Source organism: Dermacentor albipictus, chromosome 4 (genome assembly GCF_038994185.2).
Source record: "Dermacentor albipictus isolate Rhodes 1998 colony chromosome 4, USDA_Dalb.pri_finalv2, whole genome shotgun sequence".
Lineage (NCBI taxonomy): Eukaryota > Metazoa > Arthropoda > Arachnida > Ixodida > Ixodidae > Dermacentor > Dermacentor albipictus.
Window position 1 is genome coordinate 136566237 of NC_091824.1, and position 26702 is coordinate 136592938.

The 26702-nt window shown below is 43.7% G+C and overlaps 2 protein-coding genes across 4 annotated transcripts in view; one reads left to right on the top strand and one right to left on the bottom strand.

Annotated features, from left to right (window-relative positions):
• The window catches only part of IntS10 (integrator complex subunit 10), a 31532-nt gene extending 18076 nt beyond the window's left edge, over window positions 1-13456 (bottom strand). The window contains exons 1-10 of one of the 2 annotated variants that reach the window (XM_065427253.2): window positions 13282-13456; window positions 11310-11377; window positions 10854-10957; window positions 8106-8162; window positions 6786-6868; window positions 5707-5788; window positions 4945-5092; window positions 3347-3632; window positions 1665-1743; window positions 1021-1087 (exon numbers count right to left, since the gene is read on the bottom strand). In XM_065427253.2, the coding sequence (XP_065283325.1) occupies window positions 1021-1087; window positions 1665-1743; window positions 3347-3632; window positions 4945-5092; window positions 5707-5788; window positions 6786-6868; window positions 8106-8162; window positions 10854-10957; window positions 11310-11377; window positions 13282-13431 (1124 nt within the window). In that variant the 5' untranslated portion in view covers window positions 13432-13456. The remainder of the gene's footprint in view (window positions 1-1020; window positions 1088-1664; window positions 1744-3346; window positions 3633-4944; window positions 5093-5706; window positions 5789-6785; window positions 6869-8105; window positions 8163-10853; window positions 10958-11309; window positions 11378-13281) is intronic. The other variant, XM_065427254.2, reaches the window with a different exon arrangement.
• Window positions 13457-13580: 124 nt separating this feature from the next.
• Window positions 13581-24990, top strand: LOC135898368 (protein BTG1-like). Of its 2 annotated transcripts, none has more exons than XM_065427256.1 (4): window positions 13581-13705; window positions 14084-14557; window positions 19407-19530; window positions 22436-24990. In XM_065427256.1, exons 2-4 carry the CDS (start codon window positions 14247-14249, stop codon window positions 22664-22666), a joined length of 666 nt encoding a protein of 221 aa, XP_065283328.1. In that variant the 5' UTR covers window positions 13581-13705; window positions 14084-14246; the 3' UTR covers window positions 22667-24990. The 2 variants fall into 2 exon arrangements, with proteins under 2 accessions (XP_065283328.1, XP_065283327.1); XM_065427255.1 differs by having other exon boundaries at window positions 13699-13775.
• The last annotated feature ends 1712 nt before the right edge of the window (window positions 24991-26702 follow it).

A 26702-nucleotide genomic window follows, 5' to 3' on the forward strand; every position in this document is an offset into this window, starting at 1 on the left:
AAATCAAATCTACAATGACAACTACTACTCAATGACAGATATCTACAAAAACATTGTTCACATTATCAGCTACTACATCAAACTACTATCAAAGTATATAACAATGATTTCTAATCTGTTTTCCATATTCATCACTTCTCATTATTCAACTCATTTCGACATTAAAATTAAAAATTTAATCCTGGGAATTTACGTGTGACGACCAAGATGTGATTATGAGGCAAGCTCCAGTGGAGGGACTCCAGGTTAATTATGACCATCAGGGGTTCTTTAACGTGCACCCAATGGAAAAGAGCCACTGTGGCTGGAATTTCATCCCATGCCCTTAGGCTTATCAGCGCAATGACCGAGCCACTACACCACTATGGCGTGTTCAACTCATTCCAGTGACTAACATCATCAGAAAGCACATTATCAGCATCCGGTACTCGGGAGGGCCAACCCGTGCAATTTATTATTTCTGGGACACATACTACCATTTCACGTGAATTTTCTTTGTTCGACATCAATAAACATACAAAATCAGAAACCTGACGGTGTCGTTACCGTCTCTGATCATGGCCAACACTTTTTTTACAATGGTTAAACAATGTGTGCAGTGAGAGATTGGCCTCTTTGTGGAGAACAAGATAGAATATTTGACCCAGAGTTCCATTCTTTCATTTTGCTGTGTGTACATGTCCTCCTGATGAGACTCGGGGCGTTAAGCGTCTAAGTGGCGATGACGAAAATGAACATACTTTTCACCATTTTCTAAAATACAAAATTATCGAAATATACGCATACTAGGATCTCATCTTCGGCAATTTCTTGCTGCACATTTCTGACCTGCAGTTAGTGACGCACTTGAAGAAGACAACAGGGCCACTAAGAATTTGAGTGTTGCAACCATGAAAACTGCAGCGCTCAGGAACTCGTCAACTTCTGTTTAATGTTAATTTAGAAGCCTCTCACTCTTTTAGGCAGAAACAAAGTTTGTCTGTATGTTCACTCATTCTTTCATTCATGAACTGCACTTACTGTTCAGATGCTGGGCTCACCCACCGTGGCCCCTCTAACAGAATGCACTGGATATCACTGGTGGTACCTGAGGAAGAACACTTGACTTCAGAACCCAGGAGAGACAAAGATTTACGCTTATACAGGTGGAATCAAAAGCAGCTTGAGAAGAAACTTTATATCGGGAGCTTCTATCTCAATGCGTGGGAGTTGAGAATTTTTCTTTTTTTCTCAGCATCCACTGAACTAATTGTGATGAAGTTTATTACATTTCAAAGCAGGAGATAAAAGCCACCATCTGTTGAAAGCAGACTCTTGACAGGGGATTTAAATATTGTAAACAAGAACTGCAAAAAAAAAAATCAGAACCATTAAGTATTCATTTTGATAATGTTGTAACTTTGCAATAAAAACAGGCATCAGAACAGGGTGAACTATCACGTCCAATGCAAAAAGAAAGGATACACTATATCCCTCTCTCCAATAAACCACTAGTTTGTGAATAAGTGGTTTTGTGAATTTTTATGATTGAACCAATGATGGAATTGGTCAAGTCACTCACACATTTGCATTCTTCACCAGCTTACACAATCACCAACTGGCTAAGGATGGATAGATAAATCTGTGAAACCAGAGTTAAGCTAATCGTCAAAATTTGGCTGTACCTGGGAACCAAGAAGGGTTGATGTTCTTTCCGTAGTTGTAGAGTGCATGCAGAAATATCACAATGGTGCAGTAGAAGACCTACAGAAAACAGAAGGAGAAAAAAAACTGAGACGAGTGACAATCTCCTCCTTAATTCTTACAGCAATTCCCATTATAAGCTATCATATTTAATATCATTGTGCATGTGAAGTCCTTTGTGCACATGTGAGTGCACATAGAAGTACTCATGAAAAGTACTTCTGTGCATATCTTTGTGTCAAATCAAGCACTTGCTTTTTCACATCTGTTCTATTTGTTGAATAATGTACACACATACCAGTCCAACATTTTGTGCAGGATAAGAGTGGAAGTTGCAACCCAGCTAAAGCAACACAATATATACCAGAACAAGAAAAACAGCACATTAAGAAAGCACACACAGTTGTTGAAAATAGCAACTTAAAAGCAATGCTAGAAAACAGCTTTTCAATAGCTCAATTCACAACATGAACAGAAAGACTGTTCCAATCATATGGTGTTCATTAAAAAATGGGTACTCAGTGCCGTATGTGGACCCACCAGCACAGCAGTGTCCGCTATCATAATGACGACTTTCATTACCAGCAGCTAGGAATGAGTGCATCTGCTATGGAAGGATCAGCTTAGCTTGTACCTTTGTGAGAGCTTGCAAGTTCTTGAACCTTATAAATACATGTCCTGTTACCATGTAGTCCTTCCCTTCCCTCAGTTAAGTGACACTCAAGGGCAATTTTATTGACTACACAATTTGCTAAATTCAGCACATTGCCTTCCTTGGCCGTGAAAAGCTAATTTTCATGCAAGGACTCTCCACGAATCCACTTGTAAATACAAAGATGAGAAAGGAACTAAATTATGCCTCTATAAACTGACTGCTTTCTTAACCAATCACAACTTCGAAAGGCTGCACAACTGACTGCATGTTTTGCAGGCACTGCCCCAACAGAAAAAGGTGAGACGGGGGAGTGTGGGAGAGGATGCTGCAACTGGTATTTCAATCCATTTATTGCAGTTTAATTAAAGACATACAACCTATATTATGTTCCTTTCGCTCTTCCACCTGCAGCGAGGCCGACTTTCGGAAACCGGCCGTTATTGTGCAACACATATTGGGTCCTCACCCACTTTTCTTGCTAATAAAGTCACTGTGCATTAAATTTCTACTTTGTTTAGCTGCTTTAAGGCAATTTCTATGTTAGTTTATTACTTTGGACATATAGAAAGTGGGCACGCATTTGATTCAGGGGTGTACAAGAATAGGGAAAATATTGCCAACTGAATCATAGGTGTGTACTATTGGCATTTTTCCTGGATCTTGTTTAATTTGATCCGCTAGATAAATTGATTGATTTTGTCCATCCCATCAGGGTTGAATAAATGAAAGTGAAGTATATAAGGAACATGTACCTAAGCGCTTTATGCGCCTTGTTGTCTGTGTTTTAGACCTGTGTTACCTTGTCACATTGTTTTTGTTAACCAGCCTTGTCTAATGTAACATCTGTGTTGCCTTGTAATACCACTTTGTTAACCACTCCTGTTTAACATCAATATAGTATTATGCTTTCTGTGTTGCAGTGTCTTATAATACCGTCCAAGGCCTCTGCCCGCATGAACCTTAACAGCCATGCACCCTAGTGCAACCGAGACGACATCTGGACCAAACCTGTTTGTGCGTAGCCACAAGTTCTTCGGGTTCCATGGCAGCGGCCGCAGCAGCGCCTGCTGTGAGGTCGGTCGGGGGTGGTGCCGGCCGTGCTCGCAGCAGGGCACGAATGTGCTGCCAGTGGCTCTCCTGGAGTAGCGGCAGGGGCTCTTGCAGCAGCTCTGACAGCTCCCAGCGTAGGCGCCGCCCAGCACACAGCATAAACGAGAACAGCTGCCGCCACAGCTCAGCCTCCGAAGTACCACTGCCACTTTCGGTGCTACTGCCGCCTCCAGCACCTTCAAGACTACGAAATAAGTCCCCCGCAGTAGCTCAGTGACTATGACATTTTAGTGCTGGGCACGAGGTCATGCATGTTTAATTCCCAACTACCGTGGTCGTATTTCAAACAGGGCAGAATGAAAATTTAAAAAAGAAAGAAAAAAGAAAAAAAATTGTTTATGTAGAAAGTTTGCAGCGCACCTTAAAGAACCACAGGCGGTCAAAATTTTCCATAGCCCTCTATTATGGCACATCTCACAGCTTGCTCTGCAGTTTCGGGATGTAAACACTATAGGCCGAATTCACAATGCTTTTTGGTCATAAGTGCTATTTGTCATAGGCCTGTCACCTTTATGTCCAATATGACAATTTGCTGGCATTCGCTCTTGTGAATAGTTATGAACAGTAAAAACCTTTTGGGAACATAGGCTGACAATTTTAAGATTGTGCAAAATATCATAAGGGTGGACTGGATACAAATGAGTGCTAATTACAGAAAGGATTTACACAGATGATAAAGAGAGGACGGGCAAGAAACTTTAGCTGACGTAATTCTTGCTCGTAGCCTGACTGAAGTAAACACATGGAAATGTGTGGTCAGTAGCCAATCACAATTCATTGACTTACTCACAATTATGCTCTCATCCAATCATCATTACACCATCAAGTGGCACCTCATAACCTTTCTTTAAATGCACAAACTTACTGCCACATAATGCTACTATCTGTGCTACAGAAGAGGTGCTTCAAACATAATTTAGAGCCCCTTCAAATATTCATACATGCCTTAAGAGCTCACTCATTTTAGTGAAGGGCTGAAAACCAGTGCTTATGGTACCACAAATAAACATGTCGAGTGCAAAATGGGCACCAAACTTCAGTTTATATCTCAAGATCACGAACTAGCTCAAGACTACGTCATATTGCTCATGATATTATGTGATCAATTTGTAGACGAATTTCACATCCTTATACATTCCTGGAGCCTATGGAGCAAAACTGATAAAACAGCAGCAGCTTGGTTGAAAAGCATATACATTACTGTTGTTTTTCCTGGGATGGTAAACAGAAGTTAAGTGTAACTTTAAATTTTAAGACAAACTGTATTCATGGGACCTGTGGGCCAACCCTCATTCTTTACCACTACTTTTGTGGCATAAGGCAGCAAAAGTGGAAGGTTCGTGCATGTCTTAACATTGCACACACTGAGATGTGCATACGAAGTGTGCAGCTAAAAAAAGCTTTTTGTTGGTTGGCACAAAAGCACACATAAACCACATGCACAACAAAAAACTCAACAAAGCATAGCATCATGCAAGGACGTGAGTTTTGTTTACCCTGGCTTCATGAACAGGTCAAGCTTGTTCCTGTTTGGTGCATAAATGAACATTGTGTAGAATTCAATGCATTTATGGATAAGCCTGTATGTCTGCTTGACTGGGAGCTCCACACCCACCTTCAGAACCAGAGGAGCCACATCACATACTGCAAAAAGAAAGGTAAAAGCTCGGGCTATTTGGAAACTGCCTGAACGATGCATATGAAGTTTTACATTATAGTTATTGAACTTAGCAAGTTATTGTAGAAAGAATGAAAGCGAAAAATTGTCATCTGCTTCAGAGCATTCACCTCTGAGGTGAATGACAATTTTTTCCCTTCAATGAAACACACTCCACCTAGTTTGTTTTCGCAGAACTGATTTACCAAAGTAGTAGAAAATTATTCGGATCATCACATAAAAGTTCTGAACACCTTAACAGAGCTAATTACATTTCTTGGTTAATGACATTTATTTTGTTTTTAAAGTTAACTGTTTACTAATAGTCTACCTTCAGAAACTTGAAGCTTAGAGGGAATTACCTCGTCAATGGCTCAGACACACAATGAGACCTGCGTTAGTGTAGGCAGTATTCAGTTCAATTTCCCTAATCTACGCGTTTCTGTTGCGGATTAAGCATAGCCATGCTCCAAACAAATGGCAAAAGCACATTATAGCCACCGAAGTCACCAAAGCTACCAAAAGCTGGGTGCTTTATCCTGGCAGACCCACCAAACAGGCTAATTGTACATCATTACACGCAAGCGCACAAACTCCTTACCAAGCAATTTCCTAAACTGGTTCAGCGGCGTTTGACAATGGCTATGCTTCTCAGCCATTTGTAGTGTGTCAATCAGCTTCACCTGGACAAGAAAATTGCATTCAATTTCACTAGGGTTTCTGCAAGTGAAAAAGCAAGCGACTGTTCACTGTTTCTGACACAAGATTGTCACTTCCCTGCTGCGTGCTGAGCAGTAATATTTGACTTGTGTGTTCACATCAGCCTCTCTGACAGATCGGCGACATTTCCTAACTATCTTAAAAAAAAGTGTTTCAGGGCCCCTTTAGTGTACGAGTGGATGTGACACAAAATTTTAACTAGCAAGCTAGCTAGCTAGCTTTTGATGCCAAAACTAAACATATGCCACCATTACCGCTTGTGGAAATGACGCAGAACCAAGAACATTGAGAAATCGCGCAGCCCCTGGGCAGGACCTTTGAGACTGAAAATCTCAAAGAGGCCACATTCTGGGACAGGAGTTATATTTCTGAACCATAAATGTGATCTGCAAGGGTGGTGCATATTTAAAAGTTGTTAATAAAAATATTGAATAACTACTTGTCCTGCAAATTTGCCAAGATTGCTTTCATAGTATAATCTACTCATTTACGTTCAAAACTTGATTTGAAGAATAAGGACTTTACAAATTTTTTTATTCAACAAGGTAATTTTGATTCCCTTACACATATTTACAGGGTATAATGCCTTGAAAATCTTAAAGCAACAAAGTTAACGCTACATCTCCCCAAATTCAATCATATTTTCGAAGGAAATGGGTAAAGTAAAGGGGAAATATCTATCTTCCTGGTTTCAGCCGAGGTGACAAATCCCATTGAGCTGTTTAAGAAGGTTTGCTTAGCACGGAGGAATATGAGACATGCTCAACAGACTAGTATTAGATCAGAAATGTCATGTTATTCACATGAGTGTTTGAAATGTTTCTGGTTTATTAAAGTTTTCAATTTAATGAAGTAGTTGTCAGGTGCCACTGACTGTCAAATCATTTTTTGAGTTTATTACAAATTGAGCCAAAGTGAAATGTTGTTGCAGTTGGCCTTCAACACTTTCAGAGTACTTACACCATGTTCCACCACCTTCTCAGGAAACTTTCGCAAGAGGAGCAGCATGAGCCTGCAGTGCTCGGCTGTGTCCATGCAATGTTCTGCAATGTACAAGAGAGAAGATAATGGTGCAAACTGTACGCACAAAACAGGCATAGCTGTAAGTGACATTTATTGTGGGCTATGTAGATGTGCTATGGAAGTTGCCCACAGGTCTTACATTAGCTGAGGTGACTGTTACTATGAATGATAAAATATGCCAGTACAAGTTGATTTTTTAGAATGCTTTCAGTTGTATTGTGGCACCTGTCTCGTCTGCTTCTTTCATCTGCACTTTTTTTTTCTACTCGATTGAAACACTGCTTGATATTGAGTAGTATTTAGCCCAAGTCATTCAACATTAGGCAATTGAGGCCAATTGTGACATTAATATTTCCAAGAAATGTTATTGACAGCATCATTCCTAGCATATTTTTCTGAGAAAGTGCATAAAACTTCATAATTTTCTCACAGAAAAATGAATAAGTAGTTAATGAGAAGCAAAACTGCATTGCAGCACCTCCAAAATGAAAGCGCTCTTGACTGCCAGCATTTTCTAGGCCTTTACGATCAAACTGTTATTGTTTTATTTTGTTCCTAAAGTAATGTACGTCTTTAACAAATATTCTGCTTTGGCAGTTGTATGTACACAAACAGTTCAGGCTATCTTTTACGAAGTTAGTAATGTCTTCAAGCAAAAAGCGGGATTTACAAAACGCAACATTTCAGGCCCAGCTCAGCTCCATCCTCACGGGTTAAACAAGTGGCAACTGGGTGCAGCTTTTTTATTTAACAATTCCCACTTTTTGGTTGGAGACATTATTAATTTCATAATTAATTAGCCTAATCAGACAGGCAATTCTGTCAAATGTTTAGACCCCAGGCTATTTTCGATCTCCAACAAATTAAATCTCCACTTTTTAATGCATCATGGTTATTACAACTGATTCTTAGCAGATTGCTTGCATGTGACATCATTATTGACGTCATAACCTTGTACATAAGCCTAACAGGAGTGTGTTGGAAAAGTGCGGCAGCTTTTGCCGGCAATGCGGTCTTTAAACATGACAACTCTGATGATGTGAGTGTGAGCGATTTATTAGATTACAGCTCTTGAACATTTAACCCCATTTAAGAGATGCTGCCTAGCAACTAGTTGTCAGGAAAACATTCACTTACTACTTTAACTGTCATCACAAAAAGGCCTTTGTTCTTCAGTGATTAGTACTTGCAGTGTGATTTTATGTCCCACATATTGTGTTGGAGAGGCAAAATTTTACAACGGAACTGCTCACTCACCGGCTATAGAAAGTAAGATGTCATGCTGTGAGGCTGTTGGCAGGTGATTAAACATATCTGAAAAGATCATGACAATTATTTTGCAGCTAAATGAAATAATGAAGTAGCTGAGAGGCCCTGCAACACATGATGAGCATGGTAAATAAACTTGCATGGCTGTTAGGTAATACTGCTAAGAAAATCTCAGTGAAATATTATTTCTGTACATGCAATAGGGAGCCCCAAATATTTCATTTATTGTATAGCCTTAAAAGCCTGAAGGCATTACATAAGGTGGGCGCAAATACAGCGTAGTACAACTATGTTCGCAAAAGAAATGCACAGGATGAAAAAAATACAGGAATGGTGACAGTAACTATACAAGAGTAGGTGGGTATGTAATTAAAACATTAATACGTTCGTCAAGAATAATACGCAAAATGTGGCAACGCACTGATGGCGACTGATTCTACTCCATACTTGGCATCAACTTTTTCTGTAATATTCCACACCTGAACAAATCTTTTCATACCTTACATGTTGGAGTGTTCAATATAAGTTGACGAACCAGTCACAAGCTTTGCTTATGCACCATCAGGCATGATGCATACGAGATGCACCAAATAGCTCGAACCAAAATTATGAGATCTCAATATGTAGTAGCTTCTCAAAATTCTGCCCACCATTTTCTTCAAATTTCATAACCTGCACCATTTCTGTTCCTTACTTTCATGCAACAGTGCACGCACAGGCTAGTGGCTACTCTGGCTAAACCAAAAGCATAAAAAGAACTTGTGAGACAGTGGCGCTACCTGATAGCACAGAACAGCATTACTGCATTGATTGTGGCTTCTTTCAAGTGGAACGACTGCAAGGTCATGCAAATGCAAAATCATGGCAGGATGTTCAGTAGACCATGGCGGGCATTGTTCTGTGCAGGTTCAGTGCACAGCTTTCAGTGAACTAAGATGCCCTTTAATGGCAGACGTATTCCTCTCCCCACCTTTTCTAACAGGCGTTTGGACACCTTTAAGGCCACATATGCTCAACAATTGAACCCACAGCAAACGACAGCCCACATGAAGTACAAAGACACATTGCGCACTTTATCCTAATTGAACAATGTGTGTGAAAGTCCGTGCTTAATGTCGAGTGGTATTCTGGCAAACATTAGGGTGTGGTACTGGCAGAAATGGTCACTTTCCATTTGTACATGTGAAATGATTTCAATGTTCTGAATGTTAATGCTAGCCCACGAAAAGTCCCGTGGTGTTGACATCGAGACAATGTGATTGGCTGGTACAGTCAAGACAGAGCAGTTATTGAGCTTTGGCTTGCATGGACACTACGTCAGGTGGTGGAACAGTCATTTCATCTTTCAGCGCAGGTCGTGGTGCAGCAAAAAGTCGATTTGGCACAGCAGCAAGCGCTTTTGGTGCAGGGTCTAATGCAAGTGTGCTTACCATATACCATGCAAATATTAACTGATATAGTCAATATGTTGTAGAGACATGTTTGCACAAGGCTTACCCTGCATGCGTGGCGAGGAAAGTATGTGATGCATCTTCCCCTCACGGCACACAAAGGACGCTACGGCACGGTTTGCTGATATGGATTTGAGAAGGCACCACAGACAGATCATCAACAAATATGTGTTTATGAACCCAGGATCTAACACAGTGCGACATTCACGGTATGTGGACTAAGGCTTACCACAAGACCGATCGAGTATGCGTGCCTGCACTGAACATGAATATATCAAGTTCATGCAATATATGCAATATGTTCATGTCATGCCATGCACAATAAGGGATTTTTTATTAAGGATCACAAAGATTTTGCGACCACAAAAAAAAGGAAAGGAAAAAGGCACCAGTGCCACAGCGCATGCGTGAAATGCAAATACGGCTTTGTGTTTGCGTTGGCAATGCTATTTCATCGAAACAGCGCAGTGACACAAACTCAATGCCAATGTTTTGCATCAATGAACATGGCAGCACACACTGAAGTGGCGGCTCTCGCCGAGTACCGCATATGTTAATACCACTCTTAACTATGCACGATGTTTGATTCTGATTGGAGCGGCTCTTTCTCAAAGCCCTGCTATCACCCATAAACATAAAAAAATGTGCCTTTAATCCTAGAATGTGGCATCTTCCTTCAGCAAACTCTGCAGTACCATGCGGGTTCGACACCGAAATAGAGCACCAGCAAGACGGTACAGCTACACTACATTGTACGTCCGTCAGAGAAAAATGTGTGAATGACAAACCGGGCGACTCTGATGGGCCCACGCTTTCTCACTACACAGTGAGAAACTATGGATGGGCCTCAGCTTCCTTCCATGATGATGATGATAGCGTGCTGTTGGTTTTAATTTCAGTTTTGCTAGCTGTGAAGCATCAACAGAAGGAGGGTTTTGCTCTTATGCATGCTTTGGTGCAGGCTCGGTGCAATTTTCTGCTAAAGTTCCCTTTTGGCGCAGGATGGCGCAAAGGCTCGCTCTTGTCACAGTTTGGCGCAGCTGTTCCACCACTGTACCTCTACCAATATGTTACAGGGAGAAGCAAGCATACAAAATAGAGTAAAGAATTTTTCGGCAATCAAGCAGTAGTCAAGGTGGCCAACAGCCCACAAAGGCCACTGCACCGTCATTGTTGACACATTTCTGGATTTTCTTTTTGTCAATAAACATCACTGTGGCAATATACATGCTGTAAGTAAGTTTAAAATGAAAGGTGAGAGTGTAGAATGCCCAAACAAAGATACCTCTCAGGACAGCAACTTTGCCATCAAGGGTGTCAGCTCGAAGGGCATTGGCTATCTTGTACACCTCATCCCAGAGACGGTGTTCTGTTGGAAACTTCCTGAACCTAAAATAAAAGAGGAAAGCTCAAATTGCGCTAGAAATATATTAACAGCCGTGATCATTCACAGTCACCCACCATCATAGAGTTTAAAAACACTAATATCTAGACAGAGTAAGAGTGTGCCTTTTGTAAATCTCAGAAGCGTATGCTTCCGAATAGTAATCATGTCAAAATGTTGTGCACAGCTGCGTTACTTTCAGCTGTTCCTTAAGATATCTAGCCCATGGTAACAGCAACCATAAAATTATATTCTAATATATAAGTACTTCTTCAAAGGGGATAACCTTCCTAACTCTTCTCAAAAATATGTACCAATATTACAGCAATTTCTTAAACAGATAAAGGTCGGACATACATTTCCTCCAAGTAGCCCGATGCCTCTTTGATATTTCCACTGTCTGAAGCCAGGCAGTAGGCTTCATACTGTAAGAGACACAGAAAGAAACAAAAACGAGACGTCATGGGGGTGTGTCAAAGTGCTTGATGCAGTATGTCCACAATTTAGCACAAATTCTGTGGACACCCTCGTGGTTAACATACGTGTAGGCAAGGAAATGCAGCATTCCCTTTTTTGTAATGCAAAGCTACTTTTACAGTGTTCTTGTTTGTCACTTGAGGGACCAGCTGGGCACACTAATTTTTTTGCGTTTACTTTAGCAAACCATTTTCTGCAACAAGCATGATTTACCACAAGCTTTAGTGGCAGACTTAGTTACAAGTGGCTCACAGTAATGCTTGAGTGAGGCACAGGGGTCTGTACAAGAATTCCTTGCGGCATACATTTTCTTTGTGTCCAATTACTGCTTTCCTTTTTCTCTTTCTCACGCAGGCCGGCATGGTGTCCCTTGTTAAGTGACATTGCCAAGTCATCCCGTTTAGAGCCCTACTTAAGATGCTGACAGAAATACTCACGGTGCCAAAGGAAATTAGTTAATCTTGTGCTGAGTTTAAAGTCCTAAAACAGGGCGTAAGGCACCATATTAATCTGTCAGAGGATTACGGAGTTATTTATACAATGCAGACGTCTTTAAAGTGCCACAATATCTCACTACAAGTGCATTTTTTAGTTCTGCGGCGGCGACCTACTGTAGGGTCCTACAGAGTGGACTGTGTAAATGTATGATCCGGTGGTAATTCAAACTTGCACTGGAAGTGCTATGCAAATTCCTTAATGGCAGCACAACACAAGCCAATGGGTCAGCCAAACAACTCGCATAGCTTAATATTGTTTGGGTTACAGCTCCATGAGTGCTTCGTATACAAATTATCAAGGTTCTATGACACGGATAATTTTCACCAGAAAATGGGTGCAGGGCATCTTCTATTTTAAAAACAAACACTTAAACTATGGGGAAACAAGATGGTATCCTTCAGACCTTGCGAACGATGACAAGCAGATGCAAGAGATTGTTTACCTGTCGTTAGGTGTGTAACTAGTGGGGTGAATTTATAGCTGTTTTATACAAACCATAGCCAGATCAATCCTCCTGCTCAAGTTATTTGAAGCATAATTTTAAGCACGAAGTTCCTTAGCTCTTGTTGCAGGAAATGTTCTCAGTACTTGGCATCAACATTTTCTTAAATATTCCACTCCTAGACTAATTTTTTTCATGCTCTACATGTTGGAGTTGTCGAATCAGTCGCCAGCTTTGATTAATACAAAATCAGGTGTGACGCACACGAGATCCAGCAACTAACTAAAACCAAAATTATGAGATTCAATACGTGCTGTTTACTTCTGATTACATGAGGAAGCAAGTTTTTCTCACTTATCAGCACACGAAGAATCACTGACACGTTTGCAGGGCGCGTAAGCATGTCGTCATCGTCATGCGTGCTAGCTGAACTGTCGGTTTTTCGTAGCAACACCGTGACGTGAAGTGGCATAACAGCACCGCTGTTCACTGTATCACTACTGAGAGGAAGTCTATGTCAGGTGTTGGCAAGTAAATTAAGTGAAACGCAATCGAGCTGTTCTCGCACTTAGATGCCACGAATTAGAGCCGCCCCCCCCCCCAAAAAAAAAGAAAAGCTAACAAGCGATTTTTTTCAGTGTCCTCAAATTTTGTTTCGCGTCTGGTGTCAGTGTCAAGGCACTACATCGGTCACGGCTAGCTGCAGGAAAAACCACTCCATGTCTAACAGGTTTGTGAGTAGCTAATTGCACCACTTCCAGGGAATCGTCGGTCGCGTTCAAAGAGAGCGGCGGCGCATAGGCATCTTGCAGTGCTAAGAGCTTTAACGAACTCATTAACACGACTTGTACGACAGACTTCGTACACTGGCCTTGTACCACAATTAAACTGCAAAAAAATAGCTTTGCTTGCCTGTATTCCGAAATTTTCTGGGAAAAGTGTTTTTGCCGTAAGCATCCAAGACTTTGTAAAATAGGGATCACTTTTTTGGCAGCTCCGTGCCATAGAAATCAAGTATTCTTCGTCTGTTTCGTTTTCCTTCATCTTGCTGCCCGGCGCCATATCAACTTCCAATAAAAGTAAACAAAAGTTGCGTGAAGAAACCGCTGGTGAAGCCAGCGAAATCTGGCGGCGCAAAAGAAAAAAGCATTAAAATGCTGCTCATAAAGTCTTAATAATCTAAGAGTGACAAAATTAATCTAAGTTTATGTAAAATACGCGTCAATAAATAGGTACAAATGCTCAAATTTTGAGGAGATTTTAACATTATTCACAACTTCGGCAACTGCGGCTAGGTATCCTGCATAAAAAGTCGATGAGTGAGAGGAGTTTGTTGGTAAGTCCCGTTTGTCAAGTTTATTCCACCATGAATTTTCGTTTCTTGAGGCAATATTTTAGTTTTTCAAGTGAGTTGGCTTGAATATATCGTCATTAATGCTAACCCGTTGGGTAGCTTCGCTATATTTTCCTTAAAACGAAAGTGGGAAAACTCGCCACGACGCTTGGCTTTGTTAGCGAGCCGACCGCAAAGCGTCGATTTAGATCAGCCAGTTTTTCTGTGAATTTCTTGCGGTTTGTTAACCGCGTCGTACTCTGCACACTGTAGCGGCATCTGATGTTTTGATCCGGGCTTTTTGGCGCTCTTTTGGCCACTGCGTGTTCGCCACCTGAGCGCGGACTGAGCGTCCGCTGTCCCTTTCCCCTTCTCACGCAGTGCTCTGACCGTGTGGAAAGTTGAAGGCGTCGGTGATCCAGAGGCTGCCCGCGCACACATCGAGGTCGTGCGCGCGAAATCCCCGCAGGAGGCTACCTGCCCTGCCTGTGTTAAATGTCTTTTGCGTCGTCGCTTCTGCGCGGAGGAAGTCGGTCAGCGTGCGATGAAGGACGAAGTCGACGCGGCGGTCGCGTTTCTGGTGCGCGTCATCGCTAGGAACTCGAGCTTGGACCGGGTGCAGCTGGACGCTTTGGGAGAGCGGCTGCGGTGTGTCCTAACCGAGAGGTTCCGCGACCACTGGTTCCCCGAGCGGCCGTCCCGGGGACAAGCGTACCGGTGCATTCGTATCAACGAGACGGAGCCTCGAGAGCCTGTGCTAGAGCAAGCATCACGCCGCTGCGGCCTCGGGTACGATGATCTCTGCCTGCCTGCCGAGCTGACCATGTGGGTGGATCCCGAGGAAGTGGGCTGCAGGTGAGGGGGGCACAAGGCTAGAACAGTTGTACGCGTAGTGCCGGCAAGTTTTGAAAATCCTGCCGATAACGTCACCGGTATGTTAGTGTGGCGAAACTGTAACATCAGAAATGCATTCACGAGAAATTCGTTCTTATCTACTAGGATTTGCAACACATTGAAAGAGCATTACATTTGTATGGCCTCTATCATCCCCTTCGTAAGCTGAAACTAGTGCATTTTTGGGCACTGGCTTCTTCTATATATATAAAAAAAATTTTAGTTTAAACACGACGACATGAGATTGCAGACTGGACAAGTTGCTATTCTCAACTGACATTTTTATTATGTGACACCCCTACTTATAAGACAACCAGGCTTGAAGGAGTCCTGAACCACCCCTTGGTCATGGTGGGGAAAAAATAAAGTACGCATGTAGCATACGCTGCTGTGAACATCGCAGCCAAATTTTGCAGTTGTGTACGGCGTGTAGAGCTTAGAAGTGGAGCACGAAGTCACATATTTCTCAAACACTCTCTTTTCAAACAAGGTCTGCTCACCCGCTTCAAAGCTGCCGGTGGCTTCCATATGTCGTCACATGTAAGAGCCTCACAGATAGCTGCTATAGGGGGTATGCACATGACGTCATCCGCTAGACGCGCTAGCGGCATCCGCGGAGGCCGCCATAACTGCGGTCGCAGGTTCGCGCTGCCTATGCGAACAGGCCTGCGTCGCCAAGTGGCCCACCGATACGCACGAACCGTCAACGACCTTTTCAATGTGCCTTTCTGACTTGGCTATCGAGTAGTACGTCTGAGGTTAACGATGGGCCTAAGCACGTTCGTGCGCGAGTTGAGTGAACCAGAAAAATCGCGTTATGAAAACGAAGTGCGCTCGTGCGACTGTGTCGACCAGCTCGAACTCAAAGATCATCAGCTTCGGCGCGATGTCGGACTACTGCCTCGCGTGGACGTCGCAGACATCAAGGATTACACTGCGAATGCAACGAGCTCCGCGACCCGCGAGCAGTCGAAAGCCTACAAGTCGATGGAAGGCCACAATGATCTGGCGAGCGGCTGGGTGCAGCAGCTGCGCGTCGAAGTGCTCGCGTAACATGATCGCCTTCATTACGGAATTTACTCCGCATCGTCCACTTGCGTCGTCAAAGGATAGCGTTAAATTTGCTTCAATTAAACAAAAAGCCACCCCCCCCCTCCCTTGAGAACTAAACAATGATTTTACACAGCCTTCGTAATTTTTATGTTACGTCAATTATTCTGGTCTTGCCAAAACAGTATTTTTTTTTGCCCTCCCAGGTTTGTCAATCACAATCATTCGATGAAAAGCCACTCGCACCATGGCTTCTCGCAAAATAAAACCGCGAGGTGCTGGTGGCACACTGCGCTTGCAAGGCAGGCCTGGCAGAGGCGTGCTCGCACATAGCTGCTGTGCTCTTTTACAGTAAGGTTGCAGTTAAGAAGAGAAATAACCACGTGTCGAGAGGAACCCAATCTGGACAACATAATCCTATCACCGAGTTTCTTTCTTGTGTGACTGCTGCATCCGAACATAGCACAGTTCACCGCGACACCGAAGCTCAGTTGACGCACGGCCACGCCGGAGCGTAGTCTGTCCGGATACGTAAACATTGTACGTAGACGTGTTCGTAGACGTAGAACAGCACTGTGCGCGAGACACTGAAACGTCCTACTTATATATCAGTGACTGGATAAGAAAACAAGGCGAACGGCGGGCCGAAATGTAGGGATCAGATGTTCGCGCGAGTAAGACCGCTGCCATTTCTTTCGATGCTCCCCGACCGTCAACATGGCGCGGCTGCCCCGGCGACACTGTCGCCGCCTCGCGGGTCGAGCTCAGTGCATACCTCCTATTGGCTGATAGCTTACATAAATCAAGAAGTGTATTTGGACCAATCCACTTCTTACTACTACTGTGTTTCTTATCAAGAAGAGGGCCAGAAGATGGAGTAGCACACTATGTTAAGTCAGAAAAACAGGGATAAAGTGCGTCAGAAAGGCTGGCCAACATTTTGATAGATGGACCTATCTTTGTCAAAGGTGGCCTTGTCATCCTTGGTGGGTTAGCTTTTGAGGGTTAGTAGGGTGATGTCACGTGCTGTTGGCGGCGGCTGGCTGTCAAGGAAGAAACAGGGAGAAAAAAGGGAAAAAATGAGCGCTGTAATTTGGCATTTCTGGGTGTTGTTGCGGGAAGGACGGGTTTGAAATACAAGGCAAAGAGAGCGGGAGAGGGTGGCAGGAGAAGAAAAAGAAGAGAGAGAATGGGGTGGGTGTGTTGTTTGGGGAGGGAGACTATGGTAAGACTCCAGAGAACTGGACAGAAACAGAAGGTGTCATAGGTGGCTTGTGTTTATGGTTTTATAAAAATGGTGCGGTCAGTGTGGGAGCAACTGAAGGGACATGAGTTGGAAGAATGACCCGAGTGGCTTAGTAGCAGCGCGTTGGGAAATTTTTCAACGCATTAAGATGGCAACAGGGAGTCTGGAAAAAAAATGGAGCGGCAGTGGGAAGCAGACGCAGGGGATGGCAGCGAGTCAGTCCTTAGAGGGACGTTAATCGGCGTAGGCATCGTCGTGAGGATATACAGCAGTGGCATGACCCTGTGAGGTGGACACACTGAAAAAGATTTTCCTACGTTTAGGACTTTGGGATAATGTTGGTGGCGATTAAAAAGAAAAATGCGAAAGAAGGAAAAAGGAAAATGCCATAAAAAGCAAGAGGGAGCAGTTGTACATAGCAAAAGTGTACAACTGCCCCCTCCCACTTCTGCTGTTTCGTTATCTTTTATTAACCACCAGCAATACGTCCCAAAGTGAGCACAAATGTGCACTCAAGCCGTGTCTTATTCTACGGCTCTTCCATGCTCAAAGTAAACGCTATGCACGTGCAGTATAGTTGCATGTAGCTGCAGAGTCTGCTACGTAGCGCAGATGGTCACCGAGAACAACTATGTTTGGCGCGTCGTAGGTGCCAAAATCGAAAATGATGGCATCTATGTGAACATCCAAAACCGAATTTGAACAGCACGCCGCAGTAATGTTCAATAGGCGAAGTGGTGTGGCCACACGCTGCTCCACCATAGTCTTTGCTGTGCAAGGCATTGAAGAAAAAGTGGGAACACTGAGAAAGAAATGAAGGCGATCTGCGAACGCATTGAAGTGCTTTTTCCCGCAATGTATTTCTGAAGTAGTCAAGTTTAACTTTGATAAAAAAGTGGTTCAGGACCCCTTTAAGGAGCATACGTGTAAGATCACTTGAGTCGGAATGTGTAACTGTTGCTTCCGTTGCAATTTTGTTTTTATAATTCTTTATAAGATTCACTCTGTCGATGGGTATGTCACGATGGGTTCTTTGCGCATGCTTCTTAGTTCTGGTTTTCCTATAAGTAGGGGTGTGGACGTAAGAAAAATGTCATTTGAGAGTAGCACCTTGTTGTGTCTCCTTTCTTGTGTTGTCCTGTTTGCACTAAAGTTTATTATGAATACGCACCAACTAGCCTGTGAACGCATTCTGCTGAGCTTATATAGTTTACTTACCACTGTGCTTAGTCGGCTGCAATACGAAATGAAGTGAGCACATCACAGTGGGAACAAATTAACAGTAAGTGAAGAGCTGCACCCTGTATGCATCAACGACAAGTGCTTTAGAAAACTAGGAAAAACTACATGTTCATTCCTTATTCTTAGCCCTTTCCTATTCTGCATATTCATAGATGTGTGGTTTTCTGCCTGGAAGAAAAACTAAAGAAATTGGACAGATGTAGTTGTTAGGGGTTGCTTGTGAGCTATGGCTAATGCCAAATTATCTTTAGCTTAACTGTAGAGAATGAACAAGTAAAGGCAGATAAATTTCAGAAGCAGAAATACACCTCAAAAGTTAAGTGATTATACCTATATGTAGTTATTGAAGACGTGATATACGAGAGCGAATCAGCCTTTGCCCCTATTATTTATTAGCCAAAATAAGGTACATACAGGTAATTACAAATATACATACTATTCTATGTACCTTACATGATTTTCCACATAGTCCCCACACCGGGTCAGACATTTGTCCTGTCAAGGCACTAAATTTGAGATGCCCCTGCGGTAGAGTTGGTCTGGCTGCCTGTGGAACCACTGTCATTGTCATGCAAGTCCTCACGGACTTTGGCGAACTCACACCACCACCACCTCACACTTCTCAAAGCGTGACAGCTCTCCCCATACATGGGCAATTGTATTTCCCTGTGGATTTCAATGGGTGTTCGTTCCTTGCTCCATAGAGAATGAATCGCACTTCGTTGCTCGTGCACTGTGGACGTACGCATGAAGCTCAACTGCCATCTTCAATAACTGACAGCAGCGCAGTCCCGTGGAGTTACCGGCAGATAAGGCAGGGCAGGTCCAAGAAAGGTCCTTTGCTGGGAATGGATATGTTGACTTCGCATTTGCAGCTGTAATTTGGCTAAAAAGGGGGGGGGGGGGCAAAGGCATTGATTCGAACTCGTATATTACTTTCGGTCATGCAGATGCAATTTCACTCGAACATGCTAGTAGTAGGCATATAAGCGCATATATCCTATTGTACTCGTATGCATATCTAATATTCGATTAGAGTACTCATTCTCATCGCCTTTAAGCATGATTGTGTCAACTTTTTTATTCACAACAGGGTGCACTTGAATATGCTTATGCAGGGCCTCTCGTCCCTTCATATATGGATGAAATCAGCAATATAACTTGAATGTTACGATGCGGTTCACCAGGCATTCCTTAAAAAGCAGGAAGAATATCGGTGGTGATATTTTCTGCATAACCTCCCTTTCCTCTTTCTTTCTGCTCTTTTCCCAGGTTTGGAGAGCGGCGTGGTGTGTACTATGTGCTAGCTTCATTCAAGGGAGGCAGAAAGGAGAACTTCGTGGACCAAATCAACATTGATGAGTTGGAACAGCGTTCTGGTGACAGGCCAAAACAGGTAATGGTATGCATGGCTCTTCCTCTTCGTGTAAGACCATATGTGCTGCAGAGTTTTCTGCTGCTTTTGCTGTCGTTGTCTGTGGGGCAGGTTGAATGATTTTTAAGGAGGCTGGTTCTTCTCTTTGCCATGACCTTGGTTGGCACGGTGCAAAGCGCAGCTGGAGATGAGGACAGGTAGAGATTAGGAGGAAATACCCCATATGTTAGAAGCGCCGGTTTGAAGAGGCTTTAGGGAGAGTGACGTCAGGCCCTCTCCTTAGTTTTTCTTTCTTCCATGCTAAGCACAGTTATACTGTCAGCATTTTTTTTTTAATATACCCAGGAAGTTGTGTGTCCTCTAGGGAGCGCTCTGCCGAAAAAAATTTTCAAATCGGCTCATTAATAGCCGAGATAGAAATATTTCTGTGCCACGAACCCATGATTTCAGCAGGCGGCCTCCACTGCCAAGCAAGGCGCTCTGTCCACTCGCCCCGTCTAGCCTACACAAGTGAAATTCCTTCCCTGCGTTCTCCCGTACCGGACCTCGAGGACGGCGTGACGTATACGTCACAGGCCCTGCCTTCATCCTTTTTTTTCTCCTCGCTTCTCCCCTCCCCTCGGCACTACGCACTTTCCCAAATGGTGTCGCGCACGAGCTGTTGTTTCGTTCGCGCAGCGCACGATATTGCGCGCTGTGCGCAAGGTATGACTAGCAGTATAATTGAGTGCTACACGAATACTGAGGCAGAACGACCAGATCGCAGAGCATGATCATGCGCTGGAACACGGTAGAAAATGGCATAGTTTCGGTACCTGCGCACGTGACCACACAACCATGGAAACAAGCAGCCGAAGCAGCAGTACATCTCTCTTGCTTCGGTATAAATTAAAACAAAAAACATGCAGACATTCCATTTGTGTGTTTTATTATTTCTCTAAACTTCAATTTGTCAATTCAAGCAACAGATCGCACAGATAACAGATGTTGTCTTGAATAATTTTCGAAGTCACGTGTCACCACGAGCGATGTGACACTGCGGACACGACTACATAGGCGCAGGGTCACGACTACGTCACCATGCGGCTTGGAGCGCGGCGGCCGCAAGGAGAAGGAAAAATGGCGTTCGGTTTGAAAGTTCAGATCTTTCCGCAGCATGTAGCGATGTAATACTTTGCAGACACAATCGTTATCGCACAGTGTATGCTCTGCACTTGTCAGCTCAATATGGCCAGACGTGGTGATGGGCCCTTTAAAGATTGAACAGTTTTCGAGAAATTTCAAGTGCTTCTGTTTTCTTACTGGAAAGTTAGTTGCAGAATAGTCCACTCTGAAGAGTGCAGTTGCTAAAAGGATTCTGAAAGCTGTCCACAAATGCATGGATTCTATAGGGGAGGCTCTTGGGAATAATCCGAGTCAACTTTTGTATGTGAACTTTTGTTTTGTTTTGTTTTTTATGTCAACTTTTGTAGTCAACTTTTGTTTTGTATGAGCAAAGCTCACCATATGATCCTGCATAATTTTGCTTTGGACCTGCTCAGCTCGTCAACAGCAGTAATCTTGTTTTCAGAGCAAATTAGATAATCTCGGCACATCCACTTAGTTTTTATGCTACTACATAGACGGCTGCAGTGCCAGCATTTGAAATGCTATTGCTAATGCTTTTTTGTTTTACTACATAGAGTTCGGCACTTCTTCAGCGCCTCAAAGGCTGCATCAGTCTTCGTGCTCTGCCACATAGATGGCAATACTTTGCAGTGCTCAAAGGCCATGTTTCTGGAATTGCATGCTTTTGCGCCTTTTGACAGGTTTGGGATGATGTCTGCCACTGAAAGCCTGCGTGCGAGTCATGTGTGCAAAAGAAAGCAGCTGGAACCTCGCAGTAAAAATGACAGTGAAAGTGATGCACTGGCTCTTCGAGCGAAGAGGATGATTACAGTCTACTCATCACTTCTACTCAAATTGATGATTCGGAAAGTGAAGACGACATTGACTTAGCTGGACAGTAGTTCAACGTTCTCATACTTAGAGATGAAGCAAATCGGTTGAAAAACCTTTAGAAGGGTTTTCAGCTAAGTGAACTTTGAAACTAAGCCATGAAGAAAAAAAGTGCAGCAAGAGCACTTTTGGTCAAGATAATAAACCTCCTAAAAATGAAATTTGGGGCCACATAGAAAGCTTATTTAAAGTAATGTAGGTAAAGAGGAGCCTCCGTTCACAATTTTATGTTTGAAATATAAGTGGAAGTATCACTAAAAGCTTTAAAAAATAGCCATTTTTCATGCTAAAACTTTGGTGGGCCAATACTTTCGCCCGCCCAAGGAACAGCAGCGTGCCATGATAAACCACGGCAACTGCAGGGTTCTGTGCTCTTCAGCAGGGCAGTGTATTATTGCTTTTGTTAAATAGCTTGATCTGAAGGAAGGAAAGGCAAAGAAACAGCAGGAACCTCTCGTTGCAAATTAGCACCACATCATTCCAGAGGGTGTTCAGATTAGTTTGCGCGTGTTGCACCGCATAGGGGAGAGCATTAGTACATCCAATATAGCAAGCTGATAAAATATTAGAAATAAAAATTTGCTTAAAGGTACCATTAGTGTCTTTTCTCGATTCTTAGCTGGGACTGACTGGTTTCACTGGCCAGAAAAACCCCTACGCATTCTGTACACTACACAACTCTAGCGGCACTGCTCTCGTGTCGCTGCACTTCCCGGAAATCTTGCTTAGCAGTGAAGTGTTGCCACAAGAGGCACAAATGGGCAGAGTCAAAGCGAGAATTATTCTTCCTGTCTTATTTCCTTTTAATATAAAAGTGTTGACTGAATTTCATTTTCTATTTCTTTTCAATGTTGTGGCATGGGTTCCTGCAAGGCCATCCAATGGTAAGGTTTCACATTATAAGAGCTGCTTGGTGCATCTGTTACAGTCCCTGCCAGAAATGGGATCTGGACGGAAGCGAGGCGTTGGCAGCGGCAGCGCCAGGGCTTCACCCTGGGGTGCGGCACCTCCTAAGGGCCCCACGACCTTCAGCCCGCCGCAGTTTCTGTCGCGTGGCGGCACCCTGTGGAACCTGTCGGCTGGCCTTCCCCCATCCACGACACCGGGCCAGAAGCCTGACAAGTACCATTGGGTCAACAAGGCACTCGTGAAGGCTTGACGGCCCCGTTCCCTCCATCTTTTAAATGCCATCACGTTTTTAGAGCTCTTTATGAGCCACTTTTTGGGCTCTCAGCTCAGGCCACAGAAATGTTTAGCCTTGGCTGATGCAGGACACTTTCTGCATTACAAACCTGCGTCGCCTTTTTCATCCCGTAAGGCATTTGGTGCAGTAGAAAGAAAGCTGCTTCAACCCTGACTTCGAAGTTCTGTTCTTTTGTTTTGATGTTGCCCTTGCTTATTCATCAAGCCCAAATCAAAATTATACAAGATATTTACACTGCACACATTGGCGGTGTAATGATCCTGTTTTCTCGAACCGGTGTATCTATAATGTGCACTTTTGTGTCACATACTGCGGCTCCCAACCTGCTTGTCATGTAGCCTGGCGATTTACTTTAAATTACTTGTCCTTTTAAGGCCATTACAGTGTCAATGTATGCAGAAAATTTGTTTTCAATGTGTTCTTTATGATAGCGACTGTACACTTAGGCAGTACAATGCAGCTATATATCACTGCAAACATGCAGCCATATCTTTCTCTTCTTTGCCCGGTCTTGACCTCACTTGTGAATTTTCAAAATATTAATTTCCCTCGCTGTTTAGGACTTGCACGCGCATTCCTTGAAGGTACGAAGCCAAGGAGCTGGTGTACTTAATGTTTGCAGCTTGACAGTTGTTCAGCATTCAGTGTGAAATGACTTAACCAGTGTACAAGATTTTGGCAGAAGTGCTGTAGAAGCAATGTTGCTCTATATTTCCCTGTTGGGATTCGGGTCAGGTTGCTCCATTGGTACGTTGGCCCATATGTGGTGTTGTGTGATTGGCTTTTGCCATGTCCTGTCTACTGCCTGCATTGTCAACTAGCTGCTGCTGCAGCTGAGGACAGCTTACCCTTTACAGCAGAAGTCTGCTGGAAGAATGCCAGAAGTAATGGTATTGCTCTTGACCGGATTGGTGCTTTGTCCTAAAATTCCCTGCTGTCATGTTGACAACTTGGGAGTGCTCTTGAACTGTCAATAGAGGCAAGAAATGATTTGAGCCTTGAGTGCTAATCCTTGAAGACTATTAGGGGACAATCCGAAAGTCCTTGCAAGGGCTTGTACTTGTATTGTGCCTGGTGCTTTTCTGATCAATGTTTTCTTTGTGTTCTAATGCCCGTGTCATTTGCTTTTGCACCTGGTTTGCGTGTGACGAGAAGTAGTACAAGTGCACAAATGTATCAAGCCACATGCGTTAAGCACCCTCCTGCATGCAACTTGCAGATGCAACTTAAAAGGACTTTTTTGCAATGCAAACTTGAGAGATTCAAGCTTTTGACAACAGTTTTAAGGCTACCTCTTCAGCGTGTAGACGTCACTCGGCATATTCAGCAGAAGGCATACCTGTGATGCAGGAATTTTGTGATTCTATACAAAGTGCTCTTGAAGCTGCTTTTACTCTGGTGCACTGTGTGTTGTCATTTCACACTTTTATCCTCTCTGGCGGGACCTCAATCATCGTCATCCCCCCTCGCCTCTTCCCTTCATTCCTTGTCTTTGTTTCACTGTGCAGGTTTTTTGCACGGTAGTAGTCTTGTACAATGGCATGGACATCCCAGTGAACAATGCGTACAGTATTTGATACCAAACTACAAAAGCTGAGAAGCAAGCACGAGATTTGATGTCGCTAGTGCATCCCCTGCTGTAGCCCGTGGTGTATGTGCAGCTCACTGTTGCAAGTTGTTTCCTCATTTTGCAAGAACCATCTTGAGACTACAGAATTGTTTAATAGAAGGAGCCATATCATCATCTCATTGAGTTCATGCATGCATTCAAACTGCCTAGCTTTTAGTGCAAATATCACACTCATGTGGAGGATCTTGCTTGTGCTCCAAAATGTGTTCAATAACATTGTTTTGTTCTTTGCATTTTCATACTGAAAGCACTTTAGTGTTTCCCAGGAAGCCATTTTGTCATTTGGAGTGAAAGAATCAAGTTTTTAGGGGCTTTTCCCATATTTCTTTCTACTGGCCAAAATAAGGGATCAAGAAATCACCTTTTGCAGTGAGCGTAAACGTCATGTTTTAAAAGTTCTCGTGCTTTGAGCCTTGCAGCGGTGGGCCACAAATGCCATCAGGGAAGCTATCCTGCATTCTGTTAGTGTCTTTATTTAAGCTACTAGGCCAAGTAATATATATATACACAAATTCTAGTATTTGTAGCTGTTGTCCTACTACTTTATGTGGTGTTCCGGTGGTGTCTAGAAAATTACTTTGTGATATGTACTGTGCTCTTTTTGCTGGATGCCCAACCTTTTATTTGTATTAAAGGCTGTTGATGCTTATGCCTTTGGTGTGCCCAAAAGATACACCTGTATGCTTCGATGCTTTGCCCACTTTGGTAAGGCAAGTGTTTTACTGCAAACAAGTTTTGACAATAATAGATTTGTCAGTCGTAGCTGTAGGGAGGACCTTGATTCTTCATCGGAACTTAGGAGAGCAGGGTTTATTTACATATCATTTGAACATGGGATACATTTACACAGTCTAGCGTGACTCCCAAATGGAGCCCGCAAGACGAAGAATACAGCAAACGAGCACACCCTAGCAGCTGACAACAGCTGCTTATAACCACTCCGTTTGACGTCACCGTAGAAAGTACTCGTGGTCGCCTTTGTGAGAAGAGGGTAGGGGTTTTACACACACACATGCCGCACAGGTTTCGGTGCTCTCTCCGAGGGCCAACGTCAGAGGGGCTTCATAGAACTCGAAGCCGACTCGGGTAGCGTGCCCGGGTAGCACATTGTCTTGCGTCTTGGTCGGCGCGTGGGAAGGGGCCTCCGACGGCATTCCCGCGGCAACTCCCCCATAGGCAGGTGGTCACACCCGACCCCAGTCGGTGTCTCTAAATTCCAGAGTGGACCTCGCACATTGTCTGGTGTCTCGAAAAGCGCATGGGGAGGTTCCGCCAATGACATCCCCTCGAGAACTCCCCTGAGCTGACCCCTCGCCGCGTGGTTGCCGGTTATCCACAGTTCTCTGAAGTGCGCCACCACCCCGTTTGGATCGAAACATGTGCAGCAGGCTGAAGTAACTTGCACTTTTGCCACCCTGGCAGGCAATTCCTAACAACAACTGCAGGGAAATTTTGGACAGCTATAGAAAGCCTAAATTCATGTAGCATAGGTGTAGAACAGCCACCATGTTATATTTCATGTTTTATATACAAATTGATGTGTCGTGAAAAACTTTCAAAATATATATATATTTTAATGCTAGAATTAGACAAATTGCCAGCATTACCACTTGCTGAAAACTACACGGAACCTGGAACATTATTCATTTACATCAACATACTGTCGCCCAAAGGGCTACCACATGAGTGGGGAGTAAAAAAGACAGATGGCAAAGAAAGGGGGAAAAGAAAGTCTGTGCCCTTCCAATCTGTGAAGGATGGCCAACAAAGCTGTGTATGTGGGCCCCTTAATGGCAAACTGCACCTCCGCCGCGGGTTGGCCCGGCATTGCACTATCTTCAGGATCGGTCCACCTACGGAAACTGCTTAACGCCTGCATCACCTCCATGCCGGATCGGCCCACGTGTGGGGAGTGCTTAACGCCTGCTTCACCTCCACCGTACCTGGCATTGCACCATCTTCATGATCAGCCCACACATGGGGAGTTTTGCGTCTACACACGGACACGATCCTGGGGAACTAGCCCACAACAGCGTCGCTGTAATTTGGTTACATCTGTTTTTCCTAATTACGATGACGAATGCGGGAGCAGTGGCACGAGCTTGTTTGCGCAGTAGTACCAAAGGGTACCAATGAGCCAGCTGTGGAAGAATGCAACGCAACTGGAGCCAATTGTGATTTCAGTTTTTTGTTAACACACTGACACAATCCTGGGGGCACTATAGTAGGATACAACTTTAAAAAGAACAGCAGGTGGCAACTGAGGCACACAGACCACACGTCGTCGTGTTACTCTGCTAGACAATTACCGAAGCAAACAAAGTCGTCGTCATGTGACATTTTCGAAATGTCGTACTTGGT

Excerpts from the sequence above, each read along its gene's own strand:
- LOC135898368 (XM_065427256.1), top strand. The coding sequence starts at position 14,247 with ATGAAGGACGAAGTCGACGCGGCGGTCGCGTTTCTGGTGCGCGTCATC. Across the intron at positions 14,558-19,406 it reads CCCGAGGAAGTGGGCTGCAG|GTTTGGAGAGCGGCGTGGTG; the intron begins GTGAGGGGGGCA and ends CTCTTTTCCCAG. Across the intron at positions 19,531-22,435 it reads CTGGTGACAGGCCAAAACAG|TCCCTGCCAGAAATGGGATC; the intron begins GTAATGGTATGC and ends CATCTGTTACAG.